General features: G+C 43.8%; 2 protein-coding genes across 3 annotated transcripts in view; one reads left to right on the top strand and one right to left on the bottom strand.

Moving 5' to 3' along the window:
- Nucleotides 1-18148, top strand: part of Znf329 (zinc finger protein 329) — a 69476-nt gene that overhangs the window by 25706 nt on the left and 25622 nt on the right. The gene's annotated exons all lie outside the window — the stretch shown is intronic.
- Znf274 (zinc finger protein 274) lies at nt 1639-17014 on the bottom strand. Of its 2 annotated transcripts, none has more exons than XM_042272695.2 (8): nt 16873-17014; nt 16607-16689; nt 15751-15877; nt 14823-14918; nt 7320-7802; nt 5141-5229; nt 3889-4015; nt 1639-3494 (listed from the first exon to the last, which is right to left on the bottom strand). In XM_042272695.2, the coding sequence occupies exons 2-8, from the start codon at nt 16637-16639 to the stop codon at nt 1948-1950; spliced, it is 2502 nt and encodes an 833-aa protein (XP_042128629.1). In that variant the 5' UTR covers nt 16640-16689; nt 16873-17014; the 3' UTR covers nt 1639-1947. The 2 variants fall into 2 exon arrangements, with proteins under 2 accessions (XP_042128629.1, XP_076427237.1); XM_076571122.1 differs by having other exon boundaries at nt 16853-16991.

The following is an 18148-nucleotide window of genomic DNA, read 5'->3' as shown; positions in this document are numbered from 1 at the left end:
CTGTGGTCCAATGCTACAAGCTGCAAAACTATATAAAGGATTTCAGCTGGTTATGACAAAGGTAATACCTGGAAGAAGCCAAGGGCCTTCCAGAGGTCAAGCTGAGGCTCAAGGGGCCTTGGTGATATTTGGCTTTTTTATTAGCTGTTTCCTGCTGAGTTTCTTGTGTTATTGTAGCTTTTCTATAATTTATTGGGCACCATTTCCTTTCTACTAATGGGATATTTAGATAATCTTCTGTGCTGGCAGCTATGCACAGCCAGAACCCCAGTTCAAGCCTCCCTGTAATTACTGTCATTGGCAGCATCTGGCCGGGTCCATCCCTGTAGAGACGGAAGTATCTTACCAGAGATACCTCTGTATTCTCTAAGAACAGACTTAAGCATCCAAGACCAAACAAAACAACACCTGTCTCCTGGGTCAGGCAAATAGCTTTATTTCTTGTGCAATTTAGGGTGAGACCCTCCTTTCTTACAGCCTTACTAATATTATAGACTCCTAATTTCTTACCTAACCACTTCTAGGAATGTAGTTTGAGCACACAGATTCCCTTTTCTGATGTACTAACTGATCATTAGCTTGCAGTTGACCTCCTCCTTTACCACTCCCCTTTTGGGTTGTAAAAGAAAGCCTGACAGCCACTGCCTGAGGAAAATTCTTACCTGCCTTTATGACCCTGTAGGAATTCAAGCCTGGTGACCTGGCTGGAGGGGGAGGATTGCTATTGCTTGGGTTTATAACTGAATTCCTTAGAGAACTTGAGAATGAAGAACTGAGGGGTATAGGAGATTCAGAGGAGGAATTTGAGAGAGAGAACTTGAGGACGAGATGGAGAAAAGAGAATGGAGGAACTAGATGGGTAAGAACTGGAGAGGAATGAACTAGGTGGGAAAGAACTAGATTGAAGGCCTTGAAGAGAGTACTAGAGGAATGAGATGGAAGATGAGGAAGAGCCAGATGGGGAGGAACAAGACGAGGGAGATAGGAGAGGAGCTAAGATGGAAAGGAACTAGATGGATGAGAACCTAGATGGGGCAGAATAATATGAGAGAATTAAGATAGAACGTAAGAGGGGACAGCAGATAAATGTAGAGAATCAGGTAAGGAAGGAGCTAGGCATGAGAACAGAATAGAAGCTGCGCAGAGAGAGAACTGACAGAATAAAGTGTATGGACTAAGGAGTTTCATGTACATAGATTCATTTCATATCATCAAAAATTAATTATCAGCTGGTTGTAGATCCTTCCAAGACCTTGGGAGGGGACTATCAAGGGGCTGGACCCCCCATAGTCACCAATAGTCCAACAATGGCTGTCTACCAATGGAAGGTCCAATAATAGAGTTCAGTTCACAAGGCTGGATGTCCAGCTGGCCTTCAGTACATGCCAGAATCTCTAATGCCAGGGGAAAAATGTACTAGCATGAATAAGAGCAAGTAGGCAAAGAAAGCAAGCATCTTCCTTCTATGTCCTTTATATAGGCTGTCAGCAGGTGCGGCCCAGATTAAAGGTGAATTTTCCCACCTCAAAAAATTTAAGAACAAAATTCTTCAGATGTACCCAGCTGCTTGTGTTTTAGTTAACTGCAGATGTAGTAAAGTTGACAACCAAGAACATTCATTACAGCAGGAAACACAAATTTCAAAACAATTATATTTATTTATTTATTTATTTATATACATTCTTTTGGTTTTTGTCACTCACATACTTGACCCTGTGCATAATTATCTCTGCAGTTTTTGGTAACTGGTTTTTAGATTTAGGAGCATTTTCAGATTTCATATTTTCTTTAATGGCTAAATGAAGCAATCAAGAACTCCCTGATAGTTTCAGGCACCCTCAGGCCTGCTGGGTGGTGTCCTGAGCTGTTCTTCAGGTGTGGGACTCTCCTTACTCAAAAGTCTGCAGAGTGCATCTCAAGGCTGAAGAGGCAGTGGTTTGAAAGGCACTAGGACTGCAGTTTGGATTGCCTCTTCTTGAACTTAATCCCGTGTGTTTTCTGATGCCCAATAAGGTGTGAGCTCTGAGTGAAAGCCCTCCCACACTTGGTGCACACATATGGGCGCTCCCCAGTGTGAGTTCTCTGATGCCTGGTAAGGTGGGAACTCTGGCGGAAGGCTTTCCCACATTGTTGACAATGGTAGGGCTTAGCCCCAGTATGAGTTCTCAAGTGTTGAGAGATGGCTGAGCGGTCATTGAAGGTCCTCCCACACTCTGAACACTCAAATGGTCTCTCTCCACTATGAATTCTATAATGCTGTGTGAGGGAGGAGCTCTGAACAAATGCTTTCCCACAGGCCATACACTTGTAAGGCCGTTCTCCTGTGTGGATCTTTTTATGGACAGAAAAATACCTAGCATTCTGGAATAGTTTGCCACATTCACTGCACCGGCAAATTTGGCTTCCTTTATGAATTTTTATAAAAAATATCTGCTGAGCATGATGGCTGATAGCTTTGTTACAATTGTTGGCTTTCCTAGTAGTCCCCTCTTCAGAACCCTTCTGGTAAGTTTTCACATGGGGACCATATTTTATAGAAGTGTTAGTTTCCCTGCCTTTCCCCCTTTCAGAGGTCTTCAGGTGAATTTTTATATGGGGACTGTGTTTTATGGATGTACTCATTTCCCCGACTCTCCCACCATTAGAATCCTTCTGGCTAATTCTTACATGTTTCAAGGAATTCCTGTTTCCTCGGACTTTACTCTTTTCACAGTCTTTCTGGAGAATTTTTACAGGTGAAGCATGTGCCAAGGAACTGTCCCTGTCCCTGGCTCTTCCTAACCCAGACACCATCTTGTGATTTTGTATAGACGAACCTTGTGTCATGGAACTGCTGCTTTTCCCAATTTTACCCCACTCAGCACTTTTCTGGTGAATTTTTATAGATGCATCAGGTTCCATGGCATTGCTGCTGTCCCTGACTCTGCCCGCTTCAGAGCCAGTGGCTTGCTGGTAAATTTTTGCAGGTGATATAAGTATAATGGGATCTCTGCTGCCCCCAACTTTACCCTGCTCATAACTCTGCTGAGGGTTTTTTATAGAAGAACTATGTGTCATGGAATTGCTGCCATCTCTGACTTGGCATACTACAGAGTCCTTTTGCTGATTTCTTATGGGTGAATCTCGTGTCATGGAAATGTGTTTTTTCTTGGCTTTCCTCTTTCCAAAGCCCCTTTGGTTACTTTTTACATGCAAGTGCTTTCTCGGAAGAACTTCATCGAGTGAGTCTTGGCTTGTGTGAAGCCTAATTTGCCCCTGAGACTTGGGGCTTTCAGAGATCTCCTCCTGAGGGAGGTCTTTTTTCTGTACAACCTCCACTTGATTTGATTCTATGGTATGGATTTCTTGCACCTCATTTTGTGAGATATTTTCAATAACAGAGGACTGGGTACCATTACTTGAGAAACTTTTTGGTTTTGGGTCACGAATTGTTTCTACCATAGAACTGGGTGATTTTGGACTTAACTCTTTGTTTCCCAATGTAGGCTCCCACCCTGAAAGAAACCAAAAGATAAGCATACTGTAGTTAAAAATGGCAGAATGACAGTATAACAAACAGTATTAAAAAAATGAGATTACATCCTTTCCTCAAATAGTCATTCATTTTAGGGAATGGCTGGCAAGCTCGTTAGCAGCAAAACCAGGAATAATCAATTGGTGACCGATGGGTGAGGGGAAGGAGCTTTCTCTCATTCCCCCAGGCAAACCCAACCAGAGGCTGCCTCTGAGTACTTAAGTTTCCCTACCCACATTGGGTCACAAGCCCAAAGAAAGGTTCTGGACAGAGTAAGAGACCCTTGAGAGCACAGCCAGTCCTGACAATGGGTAGAGAGAGAGTGCGAGTCCTGAGGGGACCCTGCGGCATTCTAAATGTAAGCATGGTCTTACCCACTGAGACCAAGTTGCCCAAGGTCTCCAGCATCACATCATGATACTCAGTCCTCTGCACTGGACCTAGTAGCTGCCATTCCTCTTGATTGAAGTCCACAGCCACATCCTGGAAGGTTACTGGCTCCTGTAATGTTATGAAAATGTTATTTGGTGTTTGTCAATGTGGGTAGAATAAAGGCCACTGCGACATTACACCAGATAGGGACTCTTCTGCTTTGGTGGTTTGGTCAGAGACAATGACTTCTCAAGCCCAAAAGAGACCCACAGGGTATTTCTCCAAAGTCTGGGTCCCAAGCTGGTAGACAGAACCCCTGATTGACAAAGAGCTATAAGTGTAATAAGGAAGCCATATCAATCATGCTAGCATCTGTGTCAAGGATGCACTGTAAGGACAGCATCTCACCAGAGAACCTTCTCCCTCTAGAAACAGACTTGAAGCTAGAAACACAATGAAGCCATAGTCCTTGCCTTTGTGGTCAGGTCTAACCTATGTGGAGCATTCACCTATGCTGTGTTAGATTTTTATGGGCAGCTAAAGATTCTGAAAGGAAGACTCTTCCACTTCACCAACTCTGCCCAGATAGGGGAGGTCTTTTGCCCAGATGGAGAAGAGCCTACCTTGGGGGGAATAGAATTCAGAGCAAGTCTGGGATTAAGCAGTTTCTCCCCACTCACAGTAGCAGCCTTACTTGAAGCCTACTCTAGACTGCTCATTACTTGAGAGCCAACAGTTTCAATCACACGCCTGGGCCAATATAAACCACTTTCAGGGCAAGCAGCACTACTGCCATATCCACACCATATCCTATAGCAGACAAGGCCAACACCCTGCTGCAAGCACATCACCTAGTTTGTTCTGAGACACATCTGGGCTGTGCTGTTCCACTCCTAATTCCCCAGCTGAGTGTTTCTGAAGGACAAGGGCTCTCTGGTTCTAACCAGGGTACAACGTGGTTCTTACAGGCTGCCTGTGGTTGCTCTGATTCTCATGTTCATCAGCCTTGGTCCACTTACTCTTGCTTTTTGCTTTCTTCTGTGGCCAGGTCATAATGTCAGGAGGCAGGGTTGCCCTTCACACTTTGGTTGTTTCAGAACTCCACTCAGTCCCAAGAACTCAGAAGGTTAAAACTGCCTATCTTGTGTGAAGCCTCAGCAAGGCTCAGTGTAGAAGGGGGCATTTTAGGGGTGGGCCCCTTATAGAAAGCTGTGACCAAAAAAAAAAAAAACAAAAGGTAAGGTTCTTGCTTACCTCAGGTGGTATAGTAACTGGTAAGGTGGCCATGTCCTTCTTTTTCTCTTTCAGTCCATCAGTGGCCTCATTATGGCAGGCAAGCAGAGCTGGAGGAGATGCCACATGAAGGGATCAATGGGGTGGCAGCCTTCAGGCAGGCAGAACTGCCAGGCTCTGCAACCCTCGAGCTGTGCATATCCATGTCCCTTGATGGTCTATGTTGCCTTCTTCACAATGGGTAACTAATTCCCATACCTGGAAGGGCCCAGATTGTCACCCTGCATGGACTACTGTTTCCATTACTGACACCCTTTATTGCCTTCCCCCTCCAGCATCTGTCTCAGGCTCTAGCTTCTGAGGCAATGGCCTCACACCTTCTCCTTAGTGGTAAAGTCTGTTTCTAGTCTACAAGCCCTTACCATGCTTGTGTGGCTCCTCTTCCGTTGGTCACAGGGTTGTGCTTCTGTCACCTTAAATATTCCTGGCCAGTCCTAACAGCCCTCCCAAGGACTCCTTCAGATCTAGCCTTCCTCATGTGTCTTCACATGCTCCATGGGCTTTTACAATGCTGTTCTACTCCAGCCAGCTTTGTGGACAATGTGACTCAGGTTGCTCTACCATGCTATCACTCCATCACTATAAATGGACTCTTGTAAACATGGGAGATCATAGACTTTCAGAGCAACTGAAGCTTTTGCTGGAACATTTAGGAAAGAGAAATCCTGTGTTTGAAGCCTTAATGGGAATGAAGTCAGCTGAAGGCAGCCAACTGAGGTATGGAAGAAAGGATAATTTGAGGTGCTTATTGAAGTTCCTAGGTATAGATGTTCCTAGAGTTAGAGTTTGGAATTTTTCCAGTAAACTTTCCTTCTTCTTGGAGCTGCTTTTAAGGTTTTATGAGTGACACCAAAGAATCCCAACTAGTACAATGAGCACAAATAGTTTTCTCAGGGTCCTCTGTGAAAGGTCATTGTCATTAGGCTGTGACATATTAAACACAGGGTAAACTCAATTTCATCTCATAAGCACTACTGCTTTTTTGGTGTCTGTAATTGTGGTGTATGTGTATTTGGGTGCATGCAGAGGTTAGATCTCTGGTGTCCTGCTCCATCACTCTTTGCTGTATTCCATTGAGTCATGATTTCTCACGGAACTTGTAGCCAGGCTGGAGGCCAGCAAACCCTAGTCATCTTCCTGTCTCCACCTAATCTAATAGTGTGGTTACAGGCATGCATGACCATGACCAGATTTTTCAATGTAGCTTCTGGGGAGTTAAACTCCAGTTAACTATCATTAACTGCACCCCACTCCCAAATTCTGAGGACTAAACCCAGAATGCTGTGCAGTCTAGATAAGTGTTCCACTACTGATGACAGCCCCAGCTGCTTTCTATTTTGAGGCAGAGTCATGATAAATTGCTCACACTGGCCTTGAACTTCACTTGTAGCCCAAGTGGGCCTTGAATTGGTGACTTGACTTGGACTTAGATTATATCTTAGATTATAAGCCTATATAATTAGGTCTGGCAAACTATATTAGGGTTCCAGAGACCAGAGCTCTGGCATCAGCTTCACTGGCCTAAAATCAAGACATTAACAGGGCCATATTCTTTTGGATGTAGGGAAGAACCCATTCTTTGCTTTTCCAACTTCTACAGGATACCCAGAGTTCTTGGCTCATGGCCCACCAGCACATCCATCCTGCTCCCTTTTTTCACTGTTCTAGTTGTAACACACATCAGTGACAGAAACAGTCTCCATAAACTCCACCAGTATCCTGACCTTTCCACCATCTTATCACCATCACATGTGTATTCACTTTGTCATACCACATCTTTTCTGCAGGACCACAGGTTCAATAAGCTCAAGTCCTGCCTTAGTTACAACTTCATTCACAGCCCCTACAAAGAACTGGAAGGCTGGCTAAGTGTCAGGGATTCAGGGATCCCAAGAGGATTAAAAAAAAAAAAAAAAAAAAAAAGGCACTGCACTTGTGAGCTTCCATTAAAGCCCATAGGAGGTTGTTGTTTGGGAGAACAGGGCTGGATACCAGCCACTTCAGGTTTCCATTAACTCTGACCTGGTAACATGCGGAAGACACAGATGTTTGTGGTCTGGAGTGGGAACAACCCTCCAGCATTCCTCATTCCTCCACAAAGCCTTAGATGTTTCTAAGGCCACCATTCCATGGCACTCACCATCTTCCTTAGACACTGAGGTCACATTCTCCACCAGGGTCACTGCTGCTTGGCAATCCTCTGGGCTCTGTGATTCCACCCATACCCGCAACTTCTCAGGCAGTGCATTGAGGAACTGCTCAAGCACCAGTAGCTCCAGGATATGTTTTTTTGAATGTGTACTGGGCTGCAGCCACTGGTGACACAGCTTACGAAGCTGAGACACAGCCTTCTGGGGATCATCTGACTCTTCATACTGGAAATGTCGGAACTTTTGGTGAGCAACTTCAGTGTCAGTCAAATGCTTGCTTGGTTGTTGAGATGGCTCAAGGTTACCTAGGCTCAGGTCTTCTCCACTTTCCGGATAGAGGGATTGAATCAGGGCATTCCGGGGACCGGCCACATCCTTGTTCAGTGTAAGGACCTCAACAACATTGATCTTCGTCAAGGGACTCTCATCAGGAAAGGAATTTATTCCAGGGTCCAAAGAAGGCCCAGAAGATTCTGTAAGTCAAAACCAGAGCAAAAGCTAGGCAGGGTGGCACATCCCATAATTGTTATAGCTGGGAGCCAGAGGCAAGACGGGATCCCTGCATGTAAGAGTCTAGTCAAGTCTATATATTCAGTTCTAGGCCAACTAGAGTCACAAAGACAGATTCATCTAAAAAACAAAAACAAAAACAGGGCTGGGTATGTAGCTCAGTTGGCAGAGAATTACCTAGCATCCAGGAAGCCCTGGGTTCAATCCCTAGCAATGCATTCAAACCAGGCAATGCAATGCAATGCACACCCGTACTCCCAGCACATAGGAGATAGAGGCAGGAGGATCAGAAATTCAAGGTCAAGCTTGGCTACATAGCAAAGTCAGGCTAGCCTGGGATACTTGAGACTCAGTTTCGTATACCTGTTTTAAAGAACACAAATATTGTTTTTTTGAATACATAAGGAGCTGGCTTGTTCTTATATACAAAGTACTATTATTAAGTTACATGCATTGCAGAGGACCTGTCTAGATTTCCCTCCATTTCCTGTATAGTTTTTAACTTGTGTTTTATTTTGTATGTCAGTTGTTTATATTTTGTCTAAAAAGAAGCAAAGTTCATGCACTTGCTTTTCCTTTCTGATTTTTCTTGGCCTAGGACCTAGCCCACACTAAATGAGTGCTCAACTACTGAGCTACATCAACAGGGACTCACACTCATTTTTGAGACAGGGCAGACAACCCAGGCTGTCCTCAAACTCTATGTAGTAGAGAAGGACATTAAAATTCTGATGTTCTACTTACCTCCTGAGGTCAGAGATTACAGGAATCTACCACAATACCTGGTTTATGTGGTGCTGGGAATTCAACCCAAGGCCTTCTGCATGTTGGGTAAACACTTTGTCAACTGAGCTATATCACCAGCCCCTCTTTACGCTTTTTATTTGAGGACAGGTGCCCACTAAATTGCCCAGACTGGCCTTGAACCTGTGCCTCAGCTTCCCAAGGAGCTGGGATTATAGGCCTATAATACCAGGCCTTGCTTTAAAAAAATCATTTTTTTTTTCTTTCTTACTTTTTCAGAGGGATGTCTCCTCCTCATCTCCCCTAGAAAATGTTTGCTCCAATGCTTTGTTCTTTGGTTTTAGAAATGTATTCCAGACTTTCCAGTTACCCTAGATTCTAAGGGTGGATGTTAGGGAATGGTATCAACTTAAGAGAATCATGATAATACATGGCCACACCTGATTCTGGATTCTTGAACAAATCAGTAAGACTCTGAGCCCTCAGAGGTCTTTATAACACTTGCAGCCTCAAATTTCCCTTTCCTTTCTCAAAGCTTGTACTCATAACTGAAATTATCTTTGAAGCTATACCAATGTTTCTTGTGATTTCTTCAGATATTTATTCACTCCAAGCAATTCAGTCATATCACTAACAAATTGGAATGGATAGAATTATAGTAATGGTGATTGCTCTCATTCATATCATTTAATATTTAGGTCAGAAAACAGAATTAGAGATGTTAGAAATTGCTTTACTACAGCTATAAATTTGTATTATTCAAATTTTATGCAGGGTTTGCTTTTTTATGACCTCTGATATTTCCTTTTTCTTATTCACTGTAATCCTTTCTATTGAGTTTTTTTTTTTAACTCTCAGATAATGTAGTGGTTAAAGCTGATGACTTCCCCACACAATGCATCCAAATGGTCTTTGCCCATATGAGTCCTCTGATACAGAGCACAATGAGGACTCCTACTGAAGTTTCCCACATTGTCATGCTTACAGCAATCCCCATCAGTAAATTCTTTGACACTCAGTGGCTTCCTAATAGTGACAGTGTTCTTAAGACTGACCCTGGCACAACTGCAATGACAAATACGAGAGCCACACATGGAACTGTTTCTACATCATGTACATTCTCATGGTTTCAGAGTTCTCAGATGCTGTTATTTGGTAGAAGAAAATTTCCAAACACAAAACTGTGATTTTTTTTTCTGGGGAGGGGGGTTTAGTGTGAGTTTTCTCAAGGCAAGACTAACTTAGGTCAGAAGCCGTTCTTGTTCCAATCATATTTCTGAGATTTCTTCTCTTAAGAGTGAGTCCTCAGAGATTGAAAATTTCACAAAATGACTATCATCCATGTCTTTACAGACTGATATCTGGTTTTAGCCTTCTAATAGTTAAGGAAGTTTAATATGAGCTGAAATTGGGCTTTCTCACACTCAACACATTTACAGCACACTGTTTTTTTGATCACACACACACACACACACACACACTACAAAGATCCCAGAGAACAAATACATGAAGATGAGAGAAAATATGTTCTTGAACAAAAAACCAACCAACCATACAAACACACTACTGTACTAGGCTCTAGTCAAAATGTATGATAGTTCTAGATTCTAGACTCTCAAACAAATCTATAAGGTTCTGAGCCCTCAGAGTTCTGTATATGTGAAATTCCATCATTTTTCATATATTTATTCTAAAATTTTATATAATTATTTCTTTCACTTTCCATGTTTGTTCTAGCATGTGGACATTCTCGTAGGCTATACAAAGAATTAAATCCAGCAGTATCTGCCTCTTTCTCAAAGAAAACACCTTTTTTCTGTAATGTAAATTCAAATATAATTTATAAACCTGTTTACTGTTTGAAAGTGTTGTCACACTATATTTATCAGGTTCACTTCATGCTTCATTTTTTTTTTTTTCCTTTTTGCTTTTTTGAGACAGGGTTTCTCTACATGTATCCCTGGTTGTCCTGGAACTCACGCTGTAGACCTGGCTGGTCTTGAACTCACAGAGATCTACCTGCCTCTGCCCCGAGTGCGCACCACCACCACCACCCAGCAAGCACAACCTAGTTTAGTTTCCCATGCCTACACAGGATCTTATTCAATTCGAAGCTTTCTTGAGGATGAATGACATTTGTCTTAGTATTTATCCATTTTCTCATATTACTTCAACAACCACATTCCATGATGTCATTCTAGCTATGGTGGAAAAATGGAGAGGCATGCAAGCTGAATTGTGAAAAAGAATCCCAGCTTTTGATTTAATCTCAGTTCTGTGCATCAATAAGATGCACAGCATACCACTGTTGGGAGACTAGTGGAGATGTAGTATCTCATTTAATAGCAATATATGATATTCTAAAATCTCTTATTTTTTATGTGCTACCTGAACCTCTTTGAAGTTCAAACAAGTTTATTCGATTGGATTAGCAAAACTCCTTGGATGTGTCTAAGGTTCATTTTCTTTTTCTTTCTTTTTTTGGAGATGAGGACCGAACCCAGGGCCTTGTGCTTGCTAGGCAAGCGCTCTACCACTGAGCTAAATCCCCAACCCCAATTCCTTTTCATTTATAAGTTATTGACAGAACAAGAAGAGACATGGCACAGTTAAAAAAAGAACTTTCAAGGTGAATGCCATTAGGTAATTCTTTACATGATTAGTCTAAAGTTTTACTCAACATTATGTCATCATGGAGAGAAAAGGGTTCTACTCCTTAAAATGGTCTGTTTGTGGGGCCCCTAGTAGTGGGGCCAGGCCTATCCCCAGTGCATGAGCTGGCTTTTTTGGAACCTATTCCCTATGCTGGGATGCCTCGCTCAGCCTTGATTCAGGGGGGAGGAGTTTGGTCCTGCCTCAACTTGATGTGCCATGCTCTGTTGACTCCCATGGGAGGCCTTACTCTTTCTGAATGGAGGAGGAGGAGGAGTGGATGGGGGTGGCTAGAAGGGAAGTAGGGGGAGGGAATGGGAGGAGAAGAGGGAGGGGAAACTATGGTTGGTATGTAAAACAAATAACAAAATAGTTTACATCTGTAAAATAAGTTAATTTAAAAAATTCAGGCAAAGTTTTCCTTGCATTGCAGTAGCCCAGTGGCAAAATACTTGTTTAGCACATACAAGGCCCCTGGCACCAGTCTCCAGGACCACAAAAAGAATGTTAGCAGTAAACATACAGACCATGAACAAACAGCCACAGGAAATCCCTTCCGGGCTTCCTTCACCCATAAGAATTCTCAGCAGCTTATTTTTGTCTAGTGTAGCTAATTAGATACCTATATCCACCGATTCTACTGTGAAAAGCCATGTCACACGACATACTCCTCAACAATAAAAGTCACTCCTCTCACAGCTAATGTGGCCAGGTGTCTGTTGCCAACTTAATCTGTATGTGTTTGTATTTTGGTTTTCTACTCCTAGCCCCAAATTTGGGTCCAGAGAAGGGGGTGTGCTAAGTCAGTAATTCCAGTCCCTTTGTGTTGTGGCTAATAGTCATCACCAAAGACGGCACCAGATGGAGATCTGATAGGTGAATGGTGCCAGAAGCAGTGGCTCTGATGCTACTTCCAGCAGAGCATATAAAAATAATGAGAAGCATCCAGTAGCACACAGTGTACTTTATCCCCAACACATATACAGAAAAGTTGAAGACAGCAAAAACAGTGAATACCACCCAGTCATTTATGAAGATCATCACGAAAGTATAACCTTACAGCAAGGCACTTCTTAAATCTACTATGTTACCGCTCTGACCACCTTGGAAGATTCTGAAAGGGAAATACGAAGTATTACTGATTTTCCTTCGTTTCTAGCACTAGATGAATATTTATTCATTTAGATGAATGTTGATGTGAAATAAAGCAAAATCTAACATCATGCGCATCAAGACCCAGAAATTTTCCTATTAAGTTAGGCCAGATACGCACTCTTTCATGATGTTTTATATGTGATGATGCAACTATGTAATTGTCCAAAGCAAAGAAAAAGAACATAGGACGGCAGAGATGGCTCAGTGGTTGTGGTGATTTGAAGGAGACTGGTACCCTTGGGCTCATATGTTTGAATACTTGGTCCCCAGTTGGTGGGACTGTTTGGGAAAGATTAGAAGTTGTGGCCTTGTCAGAGGAGGTGTGTCACTGGGAGTGTTTCAAAAGCTCATGCCAGTCCCAGTTAGCTATCTCTGCCTCCTGCTTGTGGATCAGATGTGAGCTCTCGGCGATTGCTCATTCATCATGCCTGCCTGCCTGTTGCCATGTTTCCCCGTGATGGTCACGTGCTAACCCTCTGAAACTGTTAGCAAGCCCCAAATGACGTGGAGTTACAGGGTTTTGGAGTTGTCTTGTATGGTTTTGATCTTGCTTTGGTCCAATATTTCCTCACTTTTCCCCCTTTGGAATGGTAAAATACATCCTGTGACATTTGTATGTTGGAAGTATGTAACTAGCCTTTTGTATTTAAAGGGGGTTACAGTTAAGAGACTGCCTTGAGCTTCAGAAGAGACTTTGAACTTTTTTGTTTTTATTTCAATTTTTGTTCATTATTAAGTACTTCTGTAAGTGTATGTATGTGTCAGAGTGCGGTGGCCTCAGAGGACAGAAGAGGGTGTCAGATCCCCTGGGACTGGAGTTACAGATGGTTGTGAGTCCCTGTGTGGGACTGAACTTGGGTTCTCTACAAGAACCGCCAGTATTCTAACCACTGGGCCACCTCTCTAGCTCTCAAGACTCTGACCTTTCAAAGTGTTGAGACTGTGAAAGACTATGGGGAGTTCTGGAGTTGGACTGAATGCATTTTGTATCATAATACTGCCATGGACTTATGGGGGTCAGGAAGTAGACTGGGGTGGTTTGAATGAGAATGGCTCCTACAGGCTAACATATCTGAATGTTTGGTTCCCAGTTGGTGAAACTGTTTGGAAAGGATTGGCTGTGGTCTTGATAGAGGAGGTGTGCCACTAGGGGTGGGTTTTTGAGGTTTCAAAAGCCCATGCCATTCCCAGATATCATGAGCTCTATCTTGCTTCCTGCCTGTGGATTAGGATGTATGCTCTCAGCTACTGCTCCAGCGCCATGCCTGCCTACCTGATTCCATGTTCCCCACCATGATAGTCAGGGACTCACCCTCTGAAACTGTAAGCAAGCCCTCAATTAAATTTTTTCTCTTCTAAGTGGTCTTGGTCATGGCCACTTATATCTTCACAGCAATAGAAAAGTAATTAAAACACCAATGTTAAGAGAATTTACCAAGATGACAGATTCATCTGAATAACTGTGCAAGAAAGGATTAAACAGAATAGGTAACAGTAACAATATAGGTCTAATCAAATTTAATGTACATTCTCACAGGATATTCTCAACTAACTCAGGCAAGCTGGTGTTTATTTAGAGATTAGATGTCCAAAGACATCCAAAGTTTTATTTATTTTTTTTAAATTACAAGAGGAATGAAATTTATTGAAGTTCACTAATATACAATAAAATGTATATAGCATTATGGTATGCACCCAGAGAGGAAAAGCACAAAAGATCAAAGCATAAGAGCACAGAAGAGGCTTCTGTACTATGACAATAGCAATTTGGTCTATGGAAAGGTGGTGTTTCCAACAAGTATAAGAATGAATCAGAATATGGGGCTGAAAGAACTTGTGTCCACCATATACAAAGTGTAACTGGATAAATAGAATAACAACAAAAAGCAAAGTTAAAATGCTTGAATTCACAAAAGTATTCAGACAGTATGGCTGTGTAGTTAACAACACCAACAACAAGAAAGCTTAGAAGAGAAATAAAAATAGGAGCCAGCATAGTAGCACACATTTGTGACCCTAGAACTTCTAAGGTAGAAGGATGATCAAGAATTGAGTTATATAGTAGGTTGGAGGCCAGCCTGGGCTACATAAGACCTTATCTCAAAACAAAACAGAAAACCAAACCAACAACAAAACCCCCAACACAAACATCACTACCACTGCACACAAATCCCAAATACCATAACCATTGCCCCATACAAAGACTGAGACTGAGGATGTTAGTTCAGTGATAGCATGTCTGCTCTGCTTATCATGTGAAAGGCCCTGGGCTTAATCACCAGCACCATGAAGAAATGACTGCAGATTGGAAAATAACTAAATAAAATAAAAAACAGCATGCTACTTGAGTTCTCCATAGCTTAGAAGACATTAGTCTCAGAATAATCAGTAGGCCCATCCCTTTTGGAAACTCCCTCATGCCTGGCTCTCACCTGGAAAGATATCTTGAGGAATTTCTCTCTCCACTGGCCAGAAGTCTTCTACTTCTTCTAACTGAGAGATCACATTTGGCTTGGAAAAGTGACGTTCTGCTCAAGGGAAAAGAGACAGGGCTTGGGGAGTCTGCTTAGAGAAAATGCTGTCCTCTTGTAACACTCTATCCCTTCTTTTCCCCAGGCTGTCACATGATAACTTTAGGCCTTGGGCAGTGATAACTACACATCTATTCCTTTTATTGGATTTCTTGGGTTTCCTCGACAGTAGAGGAATCATAAAGTAAAAAAGGGAGATTGTTCAATTGGGGGACATTCTGCAGAAGCTTTTGCTTCTTGGCTAAATGTGACAGCAGAGAAAAAAACTGGTCAGGACTATCTACATTTCATGCTTCTGCCTAAACATAGACATGAAGCTTGGAGCCACAGCTATACAATAACTAGAGAAGACAGAAAACTTCCTAAGAACCACAAAGAAATCACAATCTTTGATGATATCTCTGAGCTGCTGGACACCGACATCTCATATGCTGGAAGTGCCATAAAAATTATAGGCACCTGTCACTGCAGCCATAAATATCCCTTATAGGCTCTGCCCAGTATTCAGGGGCTCTGATGTACTGACTGGATGAAACTTCTGAAGTTATACTGAAAAGCTGCCTTTTTCTTTTCACTACCAAGCTCTCAACTGCCATAACACTTCCACTCTGGTCTGTCCAGCCTAAGCCCAAGCGCAAACAGTTCAGAGGTACCACACTTTCGGAGTTAAAAAAAAAATTGGGGGAGGAGGAAGAAGGAGGTAGAGTCAAGAATAAATAACCCTCAACTTCAATCTTCTTCCTCCTCCACCTCTGGAGTGATGGAATTACAAGTGTGTACCACCTCCCAAGGCCCAAACACATCTTTATAAAAGTGGAGGTTGCCTTACCCACTGAAACCATGTTATTGTAGTTCTCCAGCATGATTTCCTTGTATAGGCACTTCTGTTGGAATTCCAGCTGTGCCCACTCTTCTTTGGAAAATGTCAGTGATACATCTTCAAACTTCACAGGTTCCTAAAACCCACAGGATGTTGTTCAGCCAGGGGGTCTTCCTCTTCCACAGTGAGAGGAAAATGGGAAGACTGACCAAGACGACCCAGCAACATTCTACTTGTCTCATCTCAAGTTCCTTTGTTTGAGTCCTTGAGCAAACCGTTCTGACACTACTCAGGAGGCCTTATGGGACCTCTGGACTATGAAAACCTGTTCATTTCTCATTAACCAGGGCATAGGACTGTTAGTTCCCATCTCACTGCTTTTCTTGCAGTTGCAGAAAGCTAACCACGAGCCTCCTATATTTACACTCGTCAGTTTCTCCCTCTCCCGCATCCCCAGCTTAAAAAAAAATAGTAGAAAATAGTTGAAAAGGACTGGCGAGGTGGTTCAGTGGATAAAGGTGTTTCCTAACAAGCCTGAGTGTGAGCTTCAGGACCCGCATTTTGGAAGGAGAGAAGCGATTCGGCAAATTGTCCTCTGTCCTCTACACGCAAGACAGCGGAACACACGTGCATATCCACACACAAAAAAGATGTAATAAAAAACCATTTTTAATTGAAAAGCCTCAATCTGGCCTGTAGAATCCCAGTTCAGAAATTGTTTTTTTCGTTTTGTTTTGTTTTTTCTTTTCTTTTTTTATTCTAACCACCCTCCTCCCGGAACTCTAGGGTATTAGAGAACAGATGTCTCACCACCAGCCGCCTCCCTCAGGGGCAGACTCCGAAGCTGAAAGAAACCCCTACTCACATGAGGCCACACTGTGGGAAGCGTGGAGGCCATACTGTCCTCAAAGTTCTCTCGCCGGGGTGGGCAGCGGGGTGGGCAGCGTGCTGAGGAAACGGAAGGTGGAAGGAGAGTTGGGGGAGGCTAAGGAATGTGCCTGGAAGCTCTTTCCACCTCGGCCCTTAACCGGTCTCTCGGCGGGACATGACCAGCCCGCCCCCACACTTGAAAATGCCCGGCGAGTCCTCTCCCCGACTCCCACGCGCCTACAAGTCGGGTTCCCCTCTAACCGCGAGGGGACAGATCTTCCGATGTCCTCCAATCCGGGACGCGATTGGTGTTCTTAACCGTGTCCTACATCCAGAGCGCGAGGTCTCTCTGAGGATCCGGACCCACGGCTACACAGCTCCTTCCGGGTCCGCAGAAGTGGAAGCGCAAGCAAAGCCAGCTCTGGGCTCCAGAGGGTGTAAAGTCATAAAACAGAAGATGGGCGCTGTCCCCGACGGGCTTTCACGCGGCACGACGCGTGCCCGAGAAGACACAATGGCGCTAGCTAGCCCGTCGGTCTGCCCCGAACTGCGTCAGCTCACAGGTCCGGACTACAACTCCCAGACGCCCCCGCGGGCGTCGAGCCGCGGCAGTGGGCGGCGTCCGTCGCGTTGGCCGCGAAGCTGAAGTCCGTAGACGTGTGTTGATGGCGGCCAGAGAACCGGGAGGAAGCCTTGGAAGGAGGATACGGAGCCGCTGAGCCCCAGTACCTCTATGGACCGAGCCCGAGCCTAGGAGAGAGTCGAACTAGCTAACGGGAGTGAACGCGCGTGGACTAACGGGAAGTTGGGGACTGGCAAGGACGGGCAAGGGGTGGGCAGGAAGTGCTGGTGTTAGGGCGGCTGAGGGACGCTTGCCGTGTAGCACAGTGGGAAGCGCCGGAAGTAGTGGACAGACGGAACACGCTGTATACACTGTGTGTGTGGTGTGTGTGTGTAGTTGTGGGCGGGAGGTAGGAGAAGACTCAACAGAGTTTCGTGAGGGAGAGGAGAAAAGGATGCAATCTTGCTGAAGGTTTACTCTCTTAAACAGAGGAAGAAGGAATTAAACTATAGACTATAGTCAGCAGGCTCTGGAATTAAAAATCTACCGTAATTTCTATGAGAAGACAAGCATTTGCGCCCAGATTTGTAGACTGGGCAAGGCCGTATGTATGGTTTCGCAACTTTAAGGTTCCCGGGATGTGTGGAGACTTGATGGACTTGAAATATATGGTGGGCTACACTAAATGTCCACTCCCAATTTTCCCCAGCAGAGGACGGGACATGAAGGATCATAGGAGTATGAGGAGGAGAACAAAAATTTTCCCCAATCCCAGGGAGACTAAATGTAAATGTCTGAAGACCCACAGGGTCTGAAGAGATGCACTGTTAATTGTACCCTACGCATAGGGAGGATGTGGGTCCTGGTAATGTCAGTGACCTGTGATTAAGTTTGCTCCGTGTGGCAGACTGGATCGTATCCAGGAGAGGAGAACCTGAAGTTCGTCCTGACCGTAATCGGGTGTTTTTAGCTTCC

This window comes from Peromyscus maniculatus, chromosome 1, assembly GCF_049852395.1.
Source record: "Peromyscus maniculatus bairdii isolate BWxNUB_F1_BW_parent chromosome 1, HU_Pman_BW_mat_3.1, whole genome shotgun sequence".
NCBI lineage: Eukaryota > Metazoa > Chordata > Mammalia > Rodentia > Cricetidae > Peromyscus > Peromyscus maniculatus.
The sequence above is the reverse complement of the archived record's forward strand: the minus strand, read 5'-3'. Positions and strand labels throughout refer to the sequence as shown.

Excerpts from the sequence above, each read along its gene's own strand:
- Znf274 (XM_042272695.2), bottom strand. The coding sequence starts at position 16,639 with ATGGCCTCCACGCTTCCCACAGTGTGGCCTCAT. Across the intron at positions 14,919-15,750 it reads CAATAACATGGTTTCAGTGG|AACGTCACTTTTCCAAGCCA; the intron begins GTAAGGCAACCT and ends TCCCTTGAGCAG. Across the intron at positions 5,230-7,319 it reads CTCAGTGTCTAAGGAAGATG|CTCTGCTTGCCTGCCATAAT; the intron begins GTGAGTGCCATG and ends CATCTCCTCCAG.